Raw genomic sequence first — 15,760 nt, forward strand, 5'->3', positions numbered from 1 at the left:
TGTGAGCCCCAACTTTACAAATGTGCTGCTTTTTTTCACAAGGACTCAGCTTTATGTAACATAACCTATTTCCTCCAAGGGCACCCAGCCCTCCCAATACTGACGGACTTCCCCACATGGGAATCATTAAAAACAACCCTAGAGTTATTTCCTTATGTTGCTGTTTGTTTATTCTCCAGTCGCGTGTGAGTCAGCCAGATCATGATTTGTGGTGGTTTTGCTTGTGAAATCTTACATAATTATATTCCTATTGTCATGTTGGGTCGAGCAGTTAGACCATGTAGTGTTTTCTCGTTGCACAACGTTTGCAAATCAGTAAGGAGAAAGCCTGAACAATGCGATGACGTTGGCCAGGAACCCAGCCCGAGTCACCCAGGAGGCGGCTCTGCAGGTACAGCCTATCCGTTCTCTAATCCCACTGCTGGGCAGGGTGACTAGGCCGGGTGGTGGCCTTTCGGATGGGTTTCACGGAGGTGATATTTAAAAGATGAGAGTGAAAGAACGAAAGAACAACAACAGCGCTTCACACAGAAACCAACCACATTTTTACTGCATTTGCTCCACGCTGGATTCCAACATGCTGGCCCGGAGCGTGGCTGGCTGGAAGCAACTCCAACAGGTTTTTCCCTTCCCCGCCATGTACATTATTTATTTTTGATCCTACTCACTGTCCCAAGTCCAGAGGCAGTTACAAAAAACACTCTTGATGCAAACCGTGAGTGGCTACAACACACGGATGGGGGTGGGCGCGATTCCCACAACAGGGAGTGGAATCTGGGAAAATGATATATAGGGGCAAGACGCCCCCTTACTTGCTAAGAGTATATGGGGCTCAAAACCCACAATTGCTTTGTTTTGTTTCTCAGTTCCTGGAGTATGTTGAAACTACTTGCTCCTAACATTAGTTCGTATTTTTCATCAAATATCTGACCTGATTTAAAACATGTGTGTTTGCATACATCTTTTTGTAGTGCACCTTATAGTTATTCCTACTGATATAGGATGAAGATTATAAATATCTGCATAAAAAGAGAAACCATGTGACTCTATATGAAGACAACCATCACATTCCACAGCACATCATTGGTTCATTTTCGAATTGTCAAGCATTATTTGAAATGAGAGAGAGAGAATATAACTGAACACAAGCACCACGACAAAACAATCATAACAACAGAACCAAACCCGACTTCTCTATTATTAATCATGTTAAAATTTTAGCTTTGTTTCTAACCCTTTTCTTTACTTGTTATTTTAAGCTCCAGTAGCAGGATCAGATTTCTGCTGCCTCTGGGCAAATGAGTTATGATCTGATCTCGAGTTCCAAGGGAAATGCTCAAAGTTTTATTTTTCCCCAGTTGAATAAACAGTACCATGTATATTATCTCTCGTGTTAGAATAGTGTTGTCTTCACATAAGACTCAAATAATGGTATTAGTCATTCATTTCCCTGAACACAGACACCCTCATGCGTGCTGACAGGTTTATAAGGATGCGGTGGCAGCCGCGGATTCTGGGAGCTGCTAGACGGCTGAGTTTGATTTCTTGCAGTCCTGAGCGATGGAGCCTGGGGGTGCCTGGTTATTGTCCGCTTTCTCTCTCAGATGCTTGGCTTGTCTGAAAGATTAATACATTAACAAGAGCTGAAGGCCTGGGGTTGCACATCTTCAGACATGTTTATTAGCAGATGGCACAGAGGATTCAAAGGTCACCACAAAAGTGACATTTTAAAGTGAAACAACAATATTTATGTTCAGATAGTCTACTGATGAGATCATGTGGAAATGTTTTTGATTAAATTAGCTTATAAATGGTTGCCAATCTATAGACAACTTAAAATGCCACGTCTGTTTACCAAATGCTTTCTTCTCACGCTCTCACCTTTTAAATATTAACAACCAAATGCTGTTTTTTCTTATTAAAAATTTTTTGGAATGCTCAGTTAACTGTAAGATCAGTGTATCTGGTTTTTACTTCCTGGGTTGACTATTTTTATTTTCTTTTAGACCTAAACATGTTATCTCCTGCATGTGTTCTGAGATCCTACCTGCTATGATTACTGCTTGGAAACAGTTTGAATTCTACTATAGAAATATAATCCCTTTCCATTTTTTTTTTTTTTAGTATAAATTGAGTCTCTGGAGAGACCCCAAATTCAGTCTCTTTGGTGAGACCTTCTGTTCACATCTCATTAAAACAACGCTATGAGCTGGATTTCAGAAATAATTATGATAGCTGCCATTTTTGCCTTTGTGGCCCTTGGGAGCCACACTTTTGTGGCAACGTGTGCTGGTGTTTCATAGAAAACAATACGAAAAACCAAATGCAGCCAAGGGGAGGGGTGCCTCCTCTCAACTTCTTTTTCTTTTCTCTCCGCTTTGCCCACAACTTAGCAGCAATATGAGTGAAAACTTTTACCTCTGAAAATGGCTTAGCTAGACAATGCCCTACCGTATGAAGTGAAAAACAATGTTTTGTAAATTTTACAAGTCTCTACAGTCGGGACAATGCACAAATATTTCCAACAAAGAAATGAAAGGCAAAATCAATGATCAATTAGTAGGTTAAAACTTTCACAGAAATATTACAGGAGATGTATATGGCCATATATACTGGTTTTCATTTCTTTACATTTAATTGTATTATTAATAATTGTGTAAGATGTAGATACTATTGTCTTGACTTTTAAAAACATTATTATCTATGTCTTATCTTTCGTACAGTTACAACTAAAAGTGTAAGAATACTGACAGGGGATTTACTCACTTTTCAAGAGAACCTTTTTCGATATTCATTGCTCCATCGATTGGATCCAGTCCTTGTTCAGAAAATTGTTTCAAGGCACTTAACGCTGCCTAAAAATGAAAACAAACACAGAGAGAGCCATTCACTGACTTTAGTGTAATGAACAAGTAACTGTGAAAGAAAGCTGAGATAGAAAGACTCTCATTTTCATTAGTCTAAATAAATTTTTTTTTGCATTGTTTAACAAAAGTATACTAGAAAGTCTGCATGATCAGGCAGCAGTGTATATACATAACCGGAACTAGAAGGGCTTTAAGTCTCCTGCCTTATCCCTTCTCCACCGTTTTGCAAAATTGCGATGTTTTATCTGCAAACATGGAAACACCTCGTATAAGCTTAAAATACTTCCATGGTGACATTGCATAATTTCTCACGTTACTGAAACTACACATTCTCTTCTCTCAGGTGTGACATCCAAATTTTCCACCTTGAGTATTCTTTCCAAAGTGAGCATAAAGGTATTGTTCAAATTTATAGACACTTAGCCCCAATCAAAGTACAGAGTATCAGCAGAGGAATGGACATTAGGTCCTTGTGCAGACTGAGTGGATGGATGGTAAGACGGGATCCTGAGAGGATGAGGAAAGAGAGAAAGTTTGGGCTGGTGATGCCCTGGGGAGGCAGGCCTGCCGGGCAGAGCCTCCCGAGGTGTTGATAGGCTCGGGGTGCGTGGGAAGCCGCAGGGTGTGAACAGGCTGGTGGAGCCTTGCTGTATAGCTGGGAGGCACCAAAAATGCCATGCTGATAAGATCTACATAACTTGTTGACACTCTTGTGCATGTTCCAAACTGTCATTTCTTTGAGTAAGAATTTGGGTCTTCCTCCCCTCCCCCAAGCCCGACACTGCTGAGCGAGATTGGAAGGGCTCTGTTAGGTCTGAGATGGGCGTGAGCAGGCAGGGCTGTTTTCATCCTGGGGCATCCCGCTGGGTCACACTTGGGGCATCTGTGTCTTCTCAGCTGCCTTTGAAAACGAGCTAGTTCTTGGCAGTTTCCCAAACTTTTATCTGCCAAGAGCTCCTTTAGGGTAGCCGACTAAGTGCATGATTTCCTTTAAATTTCTTTATTCAGAATATATTTTGGAGGTGTGATTCTTTTTTAGTTAATAGTCTCGTGAGGTTTACAGAAAACTTGGGCAGGTAGTACACAGAGTTCCCATATTCTTCCCTCCCCTAAATACAGTTTCCCCAATCATTAACATCTTGCATTGGTATGGTACATTTGTTATAGCTGATGAACAAATATTGATAGCTTATCATTAACTGAAGTCCATGGTTTACATTAGGGTTCACTCTGTGTGGTACATTCTATGGGTTTCAACAAATGCCTAATGGCATGTATCTACCACTAGAGTATCATACAAAATAGTTCCACAGCCCTAAAAATCCTCTGTGCCCCACCTATTCACCTCCCCCCACCTATTCACCTCCCCCCACCCCCACCAGCCCCCTAGCAACCACCAATCTTTTTACCATCGCTACAGTTTTGCCATATAGTAGTTGGGATCACACAATATGTCACCTATTCAGATTGGCTTTTTCACTTAGCAATGTATATCTGAAGCTCCTGTATGTCTTTTTTTTTTTTTTTTTTTTTTTTTTTTGTGACTGAGTCTCGCTCTGTCACCCAGGCTGGAGTGCAGTGGCATGATCTGGGCTCACTGCAGCCTCTGCCTCCTGGGTTCAAGCAATTCTACTGCCTCAGCCTCCCGAGTAGCTGGGACTGCAGGCGTGCACCACCACGCCCAGCAAATTTTTGTATTTTTAGTAGAGACGGGGTTTCACCATGTTGGCCAGGCTAGTCTCGAACTCCTGACCTCAGGTGATCCACCCACCTTGGCCTTCCAAACTGCTGGGATTACAGGTGTGAGCCACTGCACCCAGCCCCTCTGTCTTTCTGTGAACTGTATGGCTTTTCATAAATGAGCTTCGTAGCTACTTTTTATTGCTGAATAATGTCCCATCGCATGGATGTACTACAGTTTGTTTGTCTGTTCACTTATTGAAGGACATCTTGATTGTTTCCAGTTTTTGGCAATTATGAATAAAACTGCTATAAACATCCATGTGTGGGATTTAATGTGTAATATTCATAATACTTTTTTCTTTCTTCTGTCTTGTTTTTCTATTGTTGCTTTTTAATCACAACTCCTATATCCAAGCAAAAGTCGGCATGTGTCCTTTCTTTTTCTTTAGATTACTCCTTCCTTTCAAATCTTTAAACCGGGCTTCCTAAATCAGAGGTGCTAATGTGAGTGCCACATAGATCTGCGGCCCTGGCCAGGGCATCCCGAAGCAGGGAGCGTGTGGTGCTCAAGTCTCAGTTACCATCATAATCTCTTTGGACCTGGAGCAGAGCAGGGAGAAGGTGAGTGATGCCACCCCATGGCTCCTGATCCTGGCCCATGCTCATGCCAGACAATAGCCAAGTGGGTTCTGGTGGGACGTAGGCACTAACTCCAGTGGGGTGGGAGCCGTGTGGCCATCTCCCTGGGTACTGTTATAGGTCGAATTGTGCTCTTCCCCCAAATTCATATGTTGAAGTCCTAACCCCCAGTATCTCAGAATGTGGCATTATAGAATGCGGCCTTATTTAAAAATAGGGTTAGTACAGATGTAATTAGTTAAGATGAGGTCATACTGGAGTAGGGTAGGTCCCTGACCCAATATAACTGGTATCCTTATAAAAAGAGGAAACTGGAATGCAGACCCACACAGGGAGAACGCCACGTGAAGATGATGGCAGGGGCTAGAGTGATGCCGCAGCAGCCAAAGAACGCCAAAGATTGCCAGTAAAGCACTCGAAGTGAGGAGAGGGGCCTGGAACAGATTCTCCCTCACAGCCTTCAGAAGGAACCAGCCCTGCCAGCATCTTGATCTTGAACTTCTAGCCTCCAGAACTGTGAGACAATACACTTCTGTTGATGAAGCCACTCAGTTGGCAGTACTTTACTACAGCAGCTCCAGCAAACTGTACAGGGACCTCATAGTTTCTCTTTAAGCACAGCAAAATCTCTCTCTCTCTCTCTCTCTCCCTATATTATTTTTTGTTATAAAAATAGTTTTTTGTTACAGAAAAGTCAGAATATATAGACTAGCAAAAAGAATGTAAAAAATATCCACAATCCTGCTCACCATTCACAACTTGGCGCATGTCTTTCCATATCACTTGCTTTTTTTTTCTCTTTTTTTTTGAGATGGAGTCTTATTCTGTCACCCAGACTGGAGTGCAGTGATGTGATCTTGACTCACTGCAACCTCCACTTCCTGGGTTCAAGCAATTCTTGTACCTCAGCTTCCTGAGTAGTTGGGATTACAGGCATGAGCCATCACACCCAGCTAATGTTTGTACTTTTAGTAGAGACAGGGTTGCACCATGTTTGCCAGGCTGGTCTTGAACTCCTAGCCTCAAGTGATCCACCTGCCTCAGCCTCCCAAAGTATTGGGATTACAGGCATGAGCCTCTGCCCCCAGCCTCCATATCACTTTCTATCCTCTCCCCATGTCTACAAACTTTAGCCTGGATCATATCTTAACACTGTAGGTAACCTGCTTTTTTTTTCATTGATAAATAATAATACATATTCATAGGGTAGGTAACAATGTTGCAATACACATAATGCATAGTGATCAGATCAAGGTAATTAGTACATCCATCATCTCAAACACTTATCATTTCTTTTTGTTGGGTTCATACAATATTCTCCTTCTAGCTGTTTGAAACTACATAACATATTACTGTTAACTATAGTCTTTCTACAGTGGTATAGAGCACTAGAACTTATTCCTCATATCTAGCTGTAATTTTGTATCCTTTAATAAATTTCTCCCTATCGCTGTCTTCCCCTACCCTTCCCAACCTCTAATATCCTCTGTTCTACTTTTTACTTCTATAAGATCAACCTTTTTAGCTTCCCCACATGAGCAAGAACAAGTGTTTAACTTTCTGTGCCCTGCTCATTCCACTTAACATTCACCCAGTTTTATCCACATGACCATAAATGACAGGATTTCATTCTTTTTTATGGCCGAGTAGTATTCCATTGCATACATATACCATGGTTTTTTGTCTGTTCATCTGTTGTGTGCTCTTTTCATTGAATGTGTGCAGTATCAACAGAAACATTTCGGTAGCATAATTTCTCATGACTGCACAGTATCCTATCGACTTATATGCCCTTGTAGGTTTAGCCAGTCCTACCGTTGGACATTTAGACCAGTTCAAATTTTTTAAGCTGTGACCAACACTGCACCAAACTTCCTATTAGTTCAATCTTTATGCATCATCTCAATACTATCCTTATGATAAATTCCTAAAATTGCATTTCTGAGCCAAAGATGATGCCCATTTTTAAATTTTTTTTTTTTTTTTTTTTGAGACAGAGTTTTGCTCTTGTTGCCCAGGCTGGAGTGCAATGGCGCGATCTCGGCCCACTGCAACCTCCGCCTCCTGGGTTCAAGCGATTCTCCTGCCTCAGCCTCCCAAGTAGCTGGGATTACAGGCATGCGCCACCATGCCAGATTACTTTTGTGTTTTTAGTAGAGACGGGGTTTCTCCATGTTGGTCAGGCTGGTCTCGAACTCCCGACCTCAGGTGATCCGCTTGCCTCAGCCTCCCAAAGTGCTAGGATTACATGCGTGAGCCACTGTGCCCAGCCTTAAAGATGTTAATATGAGCTCTCCATCCACCCTTGGAGAGGTTGTGCCGGCAGCAGCAGTGGGAGGAGGGTGTTACTCTAGGTGCTTCTGTAATTACCTCTCAGAACCATTTTGTGGGTCAGAGAAGCAAACCAGTTTTGTCATCTTTTGGCCCCACCTTATTTTAATGTGTTCATCCTGGTTGTTGACCTTCTTCACTAGACTTGGCTTTGTCTGAAGTTTTGCTGTTTTCAAAAATTAAACTCACCCTCAAAAGACTGAGGTTTGGACAGTTCTCCCCACCCTCCCTGCAAGAAAGGAATTCACAGAGGAATTTGACTCTCATGGAGCTTTGATTCAGTGACTCTGAGGTCCTTTTAAGTCCTGAAGTGCTGAGGCAGCTATGCTGAGGGCAGTGCACGTGCCCACAGCCTGTGTCCATCAACCGGGGCCCACTGTCCCACCTCACACATGCGCGTGGGGCGCTAAAGGCCAGGCTCACTCACTTGGAGGCTCCAAGGACCAATCCACGCCAGACCTTTTTCCAGATATTCCCATTTTCACGGAATGGGCTCATGAACTTCGAGTTCTTTGTATATTCAACAGTTTGAACAAATGACCAGTTATTTTTTCTTCTGATCCATTAAAAGGTGAATTATTGGCATAAATTCTGAAATTTATGAAATTCTTCCAAAGTGGACAATTACATTTGAAATTTTATTATTTTTTGTAATATAATGATAAATTATTTAACATTTTCTGTGATGAGAACACCTGAAATATACTCTCAGAGCAATATCAAAATGTACAGTACTCAACTGTTAGCTATATTCACCACATTGTGCAGTAGCTGTCCAAAAAAATCAAACTTATCCTTTTTATCTGAGACTTTGTACCCTTTGACTATCATCTTCCCATTCCACCTACCCCCAGGCTCTGTACCCACCACTGTACTCTCTGCTTCTGTGAGTTCAATTGTTTTATATCCCACATGTAAATGAGAACATGTGGGATTTGTCTATGTTTGGCATATTTCACTTAGCATAATGTTCTCCAATTCTATCCATGTTGTTGCAAATGACAGAATTTCTTCCTTTTTAAAAGCTGAACATATTCCATTGTGTCTATATACCACATTTTCTTTTTCCATTCATCCATTAATGGACATTTAGGTTGATTCCACATCTTTGCTATTGTGAATGCTGTTGCAATAAACATGAGGGTGCAGATATCTCTTGACACACAAATTTCAAACTTTTTAGGTAAATACGCAGATGTGACAGTGCTGGATCCCAAAAGCACCATCACAGAGGGCTACTGAGAGCCAGGAAATGGAACTTTGCAATGTGATACCGCTGAATGGGGTTCCTGAGAGCTCTGGGGCTTCTCGGTCCTGTTTTATTCCCAGCAAGGGCAAAACAAGAACTAAAAACGATTTTTAAAAAATCTTTTAAAAAATCGTTTTTAGGCTACTTGTAGCTTGTTTTCACTAGGTACATCGGAAATACTTGGTTCTTAGTGTGGCCTGAACACCAGAACCAAATGACCTGCTTCACCCAGTCCAGGACCCATGGCACCTGCTCTCTTCCATCTAAAGAGAACTGCATATATAAGACGAAGGCCAGGTCTCAGGGAGCAGCTTCAGTGTTTTAGCTCTTGCAAAATCTCCTGGATGATTTTATCAACATGCCAGGCAGGTCCCCCGTGCACTGTCAAAACAATCCTCATCCCTCCAGGAATGTCCTAGAGTCTGGAATGGCGGCGTGCTCTCTCACTTGATGCCATGAATGGATTTTCAGAATTCTTGCATGGCTGCTCTCCTCCACAGGTATGCTTAAAGGCTTCCAAGGGGCAGTCCCTTATCTACCTGATCAGATAACTCAACCCACATCTCACTGATAACCCTGAATACAATAGCTTATAAGTATGAGAGGGATTTCTTTTCAATTTATAAGAGGCAGTGGTGACCGATTTATCTTAACCTATGTAAACAGTAATAGCTACCATTCGATGAGCATCACTCCGCCATTGTCATGGGACTTGCCCTTTACCTGCCATGACCTGAGTTGTTATCACAGTCTTGTGAGATAGTTCCTACCCATAAGGAAACAGAGGCTCAGAGAATTCAGTAACCTACTTAAGGTCACACAGCTAATAAATGACAGAGCAGAGATTTGAAACCAATCTATATTCTTGCTCAGGTCTCTCTTTTTTTTTTTTCTTTTTTTGAGACAGCGTCTCACTCTGTTGCTCAGGCTGGAGTGCAGTGGCGTGATCATGGCTCGCTGCAGCCTAGACCTCCCAAGCTCAAGCGATTCTCCCACCTCAGCCTCTCAAGTAGCTGGGACTACAGGCAGGCACCACCATACCTGGCTAAATGTTTTTTTTTTTTATTTCTAGTAGAGACAAAGTCCTGCTATGTCACCAGGCTGGTCTCAAACTCCCAAGCTCAAGCAACCCTCCCTCCTTGGCCTTTCAAAATGCTGGGATCACAGGCGTGGGTCATGTCTCTTTATTTCCTCCAAATTTAAAACCGCTCACATTCAACACACCCGATTTCAGTAGAGTTTCTTTTAATATTAATATTTCAAAATCACTCATTACCTCTTCCATATTCATTCTATTGTTTCTCACAAATAATTACTTGAGGTAAGCACATAAAGTTATCTCCAATTTCTAGAAAGGGGTTGATTGTTTTGTGGGGGGCACACAGTTTCCCATCGGCAGTCCGCTCCCAGCCCTGGGTTGACTTCCGAGGCTTCGCTCAGCACTTCTGTAACACTTGCAATTTTGGCTAAAACTAAATTACTAGAGTAATTATTTTGTCACTTGGGTTTTGTTACCCAGTGGCCACAGGCAAGACTACTGGATTCTCCATTTCTTCACATTCTGAGTATCTTGTTCCCTTCTCCATTTCTCTGAAAATTCTTTTTCATTTCTTACTTTCCTGTGGTTTCTGGCAGGAGGGAGAAGCCCCAGGGTTTTGCTGGGCTTGTGGCATGTAGGATGCTGCAGTGAGAAGAGGCACTGGGATTGCAACGGTGAAGCGATCAAAAATCAAGGGTGAAGGGTTTAACTGTGATGTACAGATAGCAACAAGCTCAACATGTTCAGGAAAACAGAGTGGGCAGGGCCTGCCGACCAGGTACCCCTCTCACAGGTACGGACAGAACCCTCAGAGAGGCTGCCTCCCTGCTCACCACGAGCTCAAGGAATCAGGGCTCTCCTCCCACACTTCATCACCCCCTATTTTCCCAGAAACAACACTTTACAGATTAAAGAATGCTGTGGAAAGAGATGAGTTTGCTTCTCTTTCTACAGGAAAATGAGTGCTTCTCTTTCTACATGCCAATACCTGTAAGAGCCACACTACCTTTAGCAACACCCAAGTATATACTGAAGCTGGCAAGCAGAATGAGCTTTTGCTATCAGATCAATGATTTCAAAGAACATACAATGCAGTGGCTTTGTGAACAAACACTAAAATTTAACAGTCCACAAAAATGTTTTACTACATACCTCCACCTGTTCAGAAGATGGTAAAATCAACAATATCCTCATGTTTAAACTACTCTAACAGAATAAATTGTTAACTTGCTAGAGGCCAGTTGCTTTAAAAATTCAAAACATTATAAATAGGCTACATAATATTAAAAGACACTTTGGAATGAGAGAAAAATCAAATAACCTTAATTTTGGAAGACATACTTGAAGCCTGATTAAGAAGCAAGCTCTGAACTTTATATTTACTGAGAGGGTAAATTGATAACAAGGTGTTTAAATCCTACCATCTGCAGTTCACTTTCGACATGGACAATTTGCTGTGTAGTAAGTGTAAACTAATCTTGGGGAGTTGTGGGAAGAAGGCAAATCTGGGTTCCTTAATGAGGAACATCCTGAATGGTGCTTAAATCCAAGCTGTGTAACTTCCCACACGCCGCAGATTAGAGAATTTCAAAGATACACTAACATAAGTATCCAGAACGCTCCATAAGTCTTTGGCCATAAACAAACGGACAACTAAATGGTTTCATTTCCAAGGTCAGAAGATGTTTTCCTAGCAAATCAAAACAAACACATTTAGCATCTACTTGTATGTTACCACAGCCTACTAACTGGAATCTTAAATTCAGCTTTATGACAATTAATATGTTTCAGGATTTTAAAAAAAGAAATAAAAGATCCATCTAAAGCGATAAATGTAGCTTCGTTTGAAGGAGAAAAATTAAAGAAGCATTTTAGAGAAGTGGATGACATTTCCTTTCCTTATTCCTGTCTTTTGAGGTCAACACATATTCATTTGCATGTGACTGTGTGTGCGTGTCTGTGTGTGTGTGTGTGTCTGTCCCTTAGAGGAAAGCATCTGCATAGATACAAGAAATATTTTTGTCCCCCGAAGATTTTACAACTGTTTTGTGAGTAAAGCCCCACAGGTTTTAGAACAGATGTCGCTACCATTTCATTTATCGCTTGTTTTGTACGTAGTTATAGCAATGCAGAAACATGATGCCAATAAGATACTTTTCATGCCTATTTGTTGGCCTTGGTTTGCACGCACACGCCTGTGTGTGTGTGTGCGCTCACAGAATGGAGGTGAGTCCAGTCATATCTGTAATTTCTAACTTTCCTCTTGTCAATTAGCAATCTGCAAATAGTGTTGAAACCAGCCCTGCTTCTTTCTTCAGGATTAAACAGCTTGTAACGACAATGTAGCAGCATTCGGCCATTCTCTGAGAGATAATGGCAGTCTTCATTAGCAAAATGTTGGTATTAACTTATCCCTTTGTGACATGTAGTTCTTTGTGGAGTCTTTGAGCACTGATGCCCAGTGGATCTTTTTATTTTCTCTTTTTCCATTTCAGTCTTTCCCCACTGATGTCATATTCTGGTTCCCAGAAATAGACAAGTAGTTCCCATTAAAGTCGATGGTAACCAAACATGTCTAAATGTGGCCTTCATTTTTAAAGTGTTCAAAGTTTGGTTTGTTTTGCCTTTTCTCCCTGAAAAGCTTGTTCATGTTGAACTCCTGGGAGCTGATCTAACTGCTAGATTCACCTCAAAATGCACACAGTAGTCATATATGCAGTTAATTAAGTCCGTCTCCGTTCACAAGGAAATGAGAGGTTTCAAATGTAAATGTCTTCATCTTCAGTTGAGTATTCTCCTAATTTCTCATCCCAGCAATCTCTGATACTGAATCTATATTAAATCATAAAAATAACTGAAAAACCAGAAGGTTCTTCAATAAGCTTGAAAGTTTATTGCCCAAAGTATGTCAATATTAATATTTCTAAGTTATCCTTTTCTTTCTTTGAAAGGTCTGTAATTAAATACCATCTCTTTTTATATAAAATAAGAGAAACCAAAAAGACATTTGTATATTTCTAAACTTAAAACTTTACGATAGGCTCTTCAGTCTATGACATTTTAGATGAATCAATGATATGACCTTTTTTTTTAAATAAAAAAAGGATTATATTGAGCTTGAGTTAACCCACTTGCTGCCCTGTTTTCTAATAGTTTCACTATAGCCTGCACTTTTTATTCATGCTTCCACAATCCTATCAGTTCAGGCAATTTCCGTAAAATTGGTACTTTCTAAAACGGCTTACCCTCGGAACAAAGGAGCGTCTGCCTGCTAAGGTGGTGGTTACTCATAAAAAAAAAAATAGAGGGGTAGGTGGTCAGAGAGACACACAGATTTTAGACAGTTGCCTAAGATGAAGAACAGGTGTTTTCACTCTAGAATTTGGGGAATTCGTTTAAAATCGAGCACTTAAATCACAGACCTAGCCACCGCCTTTATTTCTGCAGTCAGGCTCTTAGAAGGATGATGGTGTAGCTGCTAGCCTTGACAACAATGCAGAGTGGAACTGACAGCAGGAGTAACTGCACAGAATGTGTTCTGTGCTTAGAACAAATGTTGAGTGCAGAGTCCTCGCTACTAGGCCTTCCTCTAACCAGGCTGTTTTCCTAATATTATTCCTTTTCAAATTCCTGGGTTTTGTTATTTATTTATTTATTTATTTATTTATTTATTTATTTATTTATTGTTTTTTTGAGACGGAGTCTTGCTCTGTTGCCAGGCTGGAGAGCAGTGGTGCAATCTCGGCTCACTGGAACCTCCACCTCCCAGGTTCAAGCGATTCTCCTGCCTTAGCCTCCCAAGTAGCTGGGACTACAGGCGCCTGCCACCACACCCAGCTAATTTTTTTGTATTTTTAGTAGAAATGGGGTTTCACCATGTTGGCCAGGATGGTCTCGATCTCCTGACCTGGTGATCCGCCCACCTCGGCCTCCCAAAGTGCTGGGATTAAAGCCTTTTTTTTTTTTTTTTTTGACAGAGTCTGGCTCTGTTGCCCAGGCTGGAGTGCAGTGGCACGATATCAGCTCACTGCAATCTACGCTTCCTGGGTTCAAGCAATTCTTGTGCCTCAGCCTCCCGAGTAGCTGGGATTACAGGCGTGCATCACTATGCCTGGGTAATTTTTGTGTTTTTAGTAGAGACATGGTTTCGCCACGTTGGCCAGGCTGGTCTCGAACTCCTGGGCTCTCAAGCGATCCATCAGCCCCAGCTGCCCAAAGTGTTGGGATTACAGGCGTGAGCCACTGTGCCTGGCCTATTTAATTATTTTTGATTCAACTTTGTGTTGAATTTGTCATGGGGCTTACTGAAACAGAGCTGTGGGCACATCCACCTGCTGCTGAGGCACGTGTCCACATGGCAGCCTCATTCTGTGTGGCGGGCAGAATCGTAGCCCCCCAGATGCCCAGGTCCTAATCCTCAGAGCCTGTGAACACATTACTTCCCGTGGCAAAAGGGACTCTGCGCATGAGATGAAGGTATGAATGGTGACGTGGGAAGGTTAGCCTTGGGTTCTCCCGGGGTCCGCTGCAATGACACAAGTGCTTAAAATCAGAGAACATTTCTCATCTTCCAGAGAGAGAAAGATGTGGCTAGGGAGAAAGGGTCCAAGAAAGGCAATGTTGCAGGTTGCTGGTTTTGAAGAGGGAGGAAGGGGGCTTTCAGCTTCTAGAGGCCGCTCACATTCCTTGACTCAACACAAGGAATGTGAGTGGCCTCTAGACGCTGAAAAAGGGAAGGAGGTGGATTCTCCCCTAGAGCCTCCAAAAAGGCAGTGCTGACTCCTGATTTTATCCCAGTGAGACACTTGTCTGACTTCTGGCCTACAGAATTCCAAGATCACACATTTGTGTTGTTTTAAGCTACTAGGTCTGTGGCAATTTGTTAAGGTAGCAAGAGAAAGCGAATACACTCTCCCTGTCACCTGAACAAGGAAGGGAGAGGGCTTGGCATGTGGAGTCTGTTAGACCTGGATTAAAACTCCAGCTCTACTGCAGACCAGCTGTGTGTCCTTATGCAAGTCGTTTTATCTCTCTGAGCCTCTTTTTCATCATTTGTAAGCTGAAGACTACATGAATGCACTGGATTATCTGAGAGGTGAATGCCTTGACCATAGTGGTGTTTAATAAATGAGGGCTTTCGTTACACGTCTTTCTCTCTTTTGCTCTCTCTTGAGTCCAAATCCAGTCATGAAATTCTTTACACTCCCTTTCTCACTCCATATTAATTTAAGTTCAATTTCCTTTGTATTTTTCTTCATTCCTTCAGCCCATTGCTCTCTCACTTGTCTTCCTAAGAGAACCCTATCATTAAGCCTATCATTAACTCTCTCAATCAAAAGCCATTAATAACTCCCGCCCCTAGAATCACATTCCACATCTTTGGCCCAGCATTCAAGGACCCCATCGGCTGGCCCCATTCTACCTCACAACCTCATTGAGTGCCAGTCCATTTCCCAGAGTGTGAACCCCAACCCAGGAGATCAGTCCCTAGCCTCAGGAACACCTGGCAGATGTCAGCGTTATCCACACGCTCCCCGGCCAGCTGGTATGGAGATGCCCCCCTGGACCTTCTGCCCTGCTGAGGTTGGTCTGCCCACTGTCTCCACACCTTTGCCCCTGCAGTCTTTTCTGCTTCTCCAGGTGGATGTCCCTAATTTCCCACCTGCCTCCCTCTGGCTTCCTAACAGTGCTTGCCATCTGCCTCTCTAAACTATGAGTCGCCTTTGATATGTTTGCGTCTTGTCTCCCAGGTAGCTGGTGAGCCCTCGGCTGGTGGGCCCCCTTCCCTCTTTGAAATCTCCACAGTGTGTCTACAGAACATCCTCAAAAAACATTCCTCAGCTGATGACCCGTCCACTTCCATCTGAAGTTCCCCCAGGAAGACAGGTGCTCGCAGACAGGGGTCTTATTCTGTTCTCTCTGTTCTCAGAGCCAGCATCTTGCCCTGGTTGG

At 42.4% G+C, this 15,760-nt stretch overlaps 1 protein-coding gene across 9 annotated transcripts in view; it reads right to left on the reverse strand.

Annotated features, from left to right (window-relative positions):
• Positions 1-211: 211 nt before the first annotated feature.
• Positions 212-15,760, reverse strand: part of STAU2 (staufen double-stranded RNA binding protein 2) — a 337,228-nt gene continuing 321,679 nt past the window's right edge. For 4 of the 9 annotated variants that reach the window (XM_032759847.2, XM_058444329.1, XM_032759849.2 and 1 more), the window contains 2 exons: positions 2,767-2,855; positions 212-1,617 (listed from right to left, as the gene is read on the reverse strand). In XM_032759847.2, the coding sequence (XP_032615738.1) occupies positions 1,524-1,617; positions 2,767-2,855 (183 nt within the window). In that variant the 3' untranslated portion in view covers positions 212-1,523. The remainder of the gene's footprint in view (positions 1,618-2,766; positions 2,856-15,760) is intronic. The other 5 variants (XM_032759850.2, XM_032759853.2, XM_058444330.1 and 2 more) reach the window with 2 other exon arrangements.

The sequence above is a fragment of the Hylobates moloch genome, unplaced genomic scaffold (assembly GCF_009828535.3).
Source record: "Hylobates moloch isolate HMO894 unplaced genomic scaffold, HMol_V3 SCAFFOLD_9, whole genome shotgun sequence".
Taxonomy (NCBI): Eukaryota; Metazoa; Chordata; class Mammalia; order Primates; family Hylobatidae; genus Hylobates; species Hylobates moloch.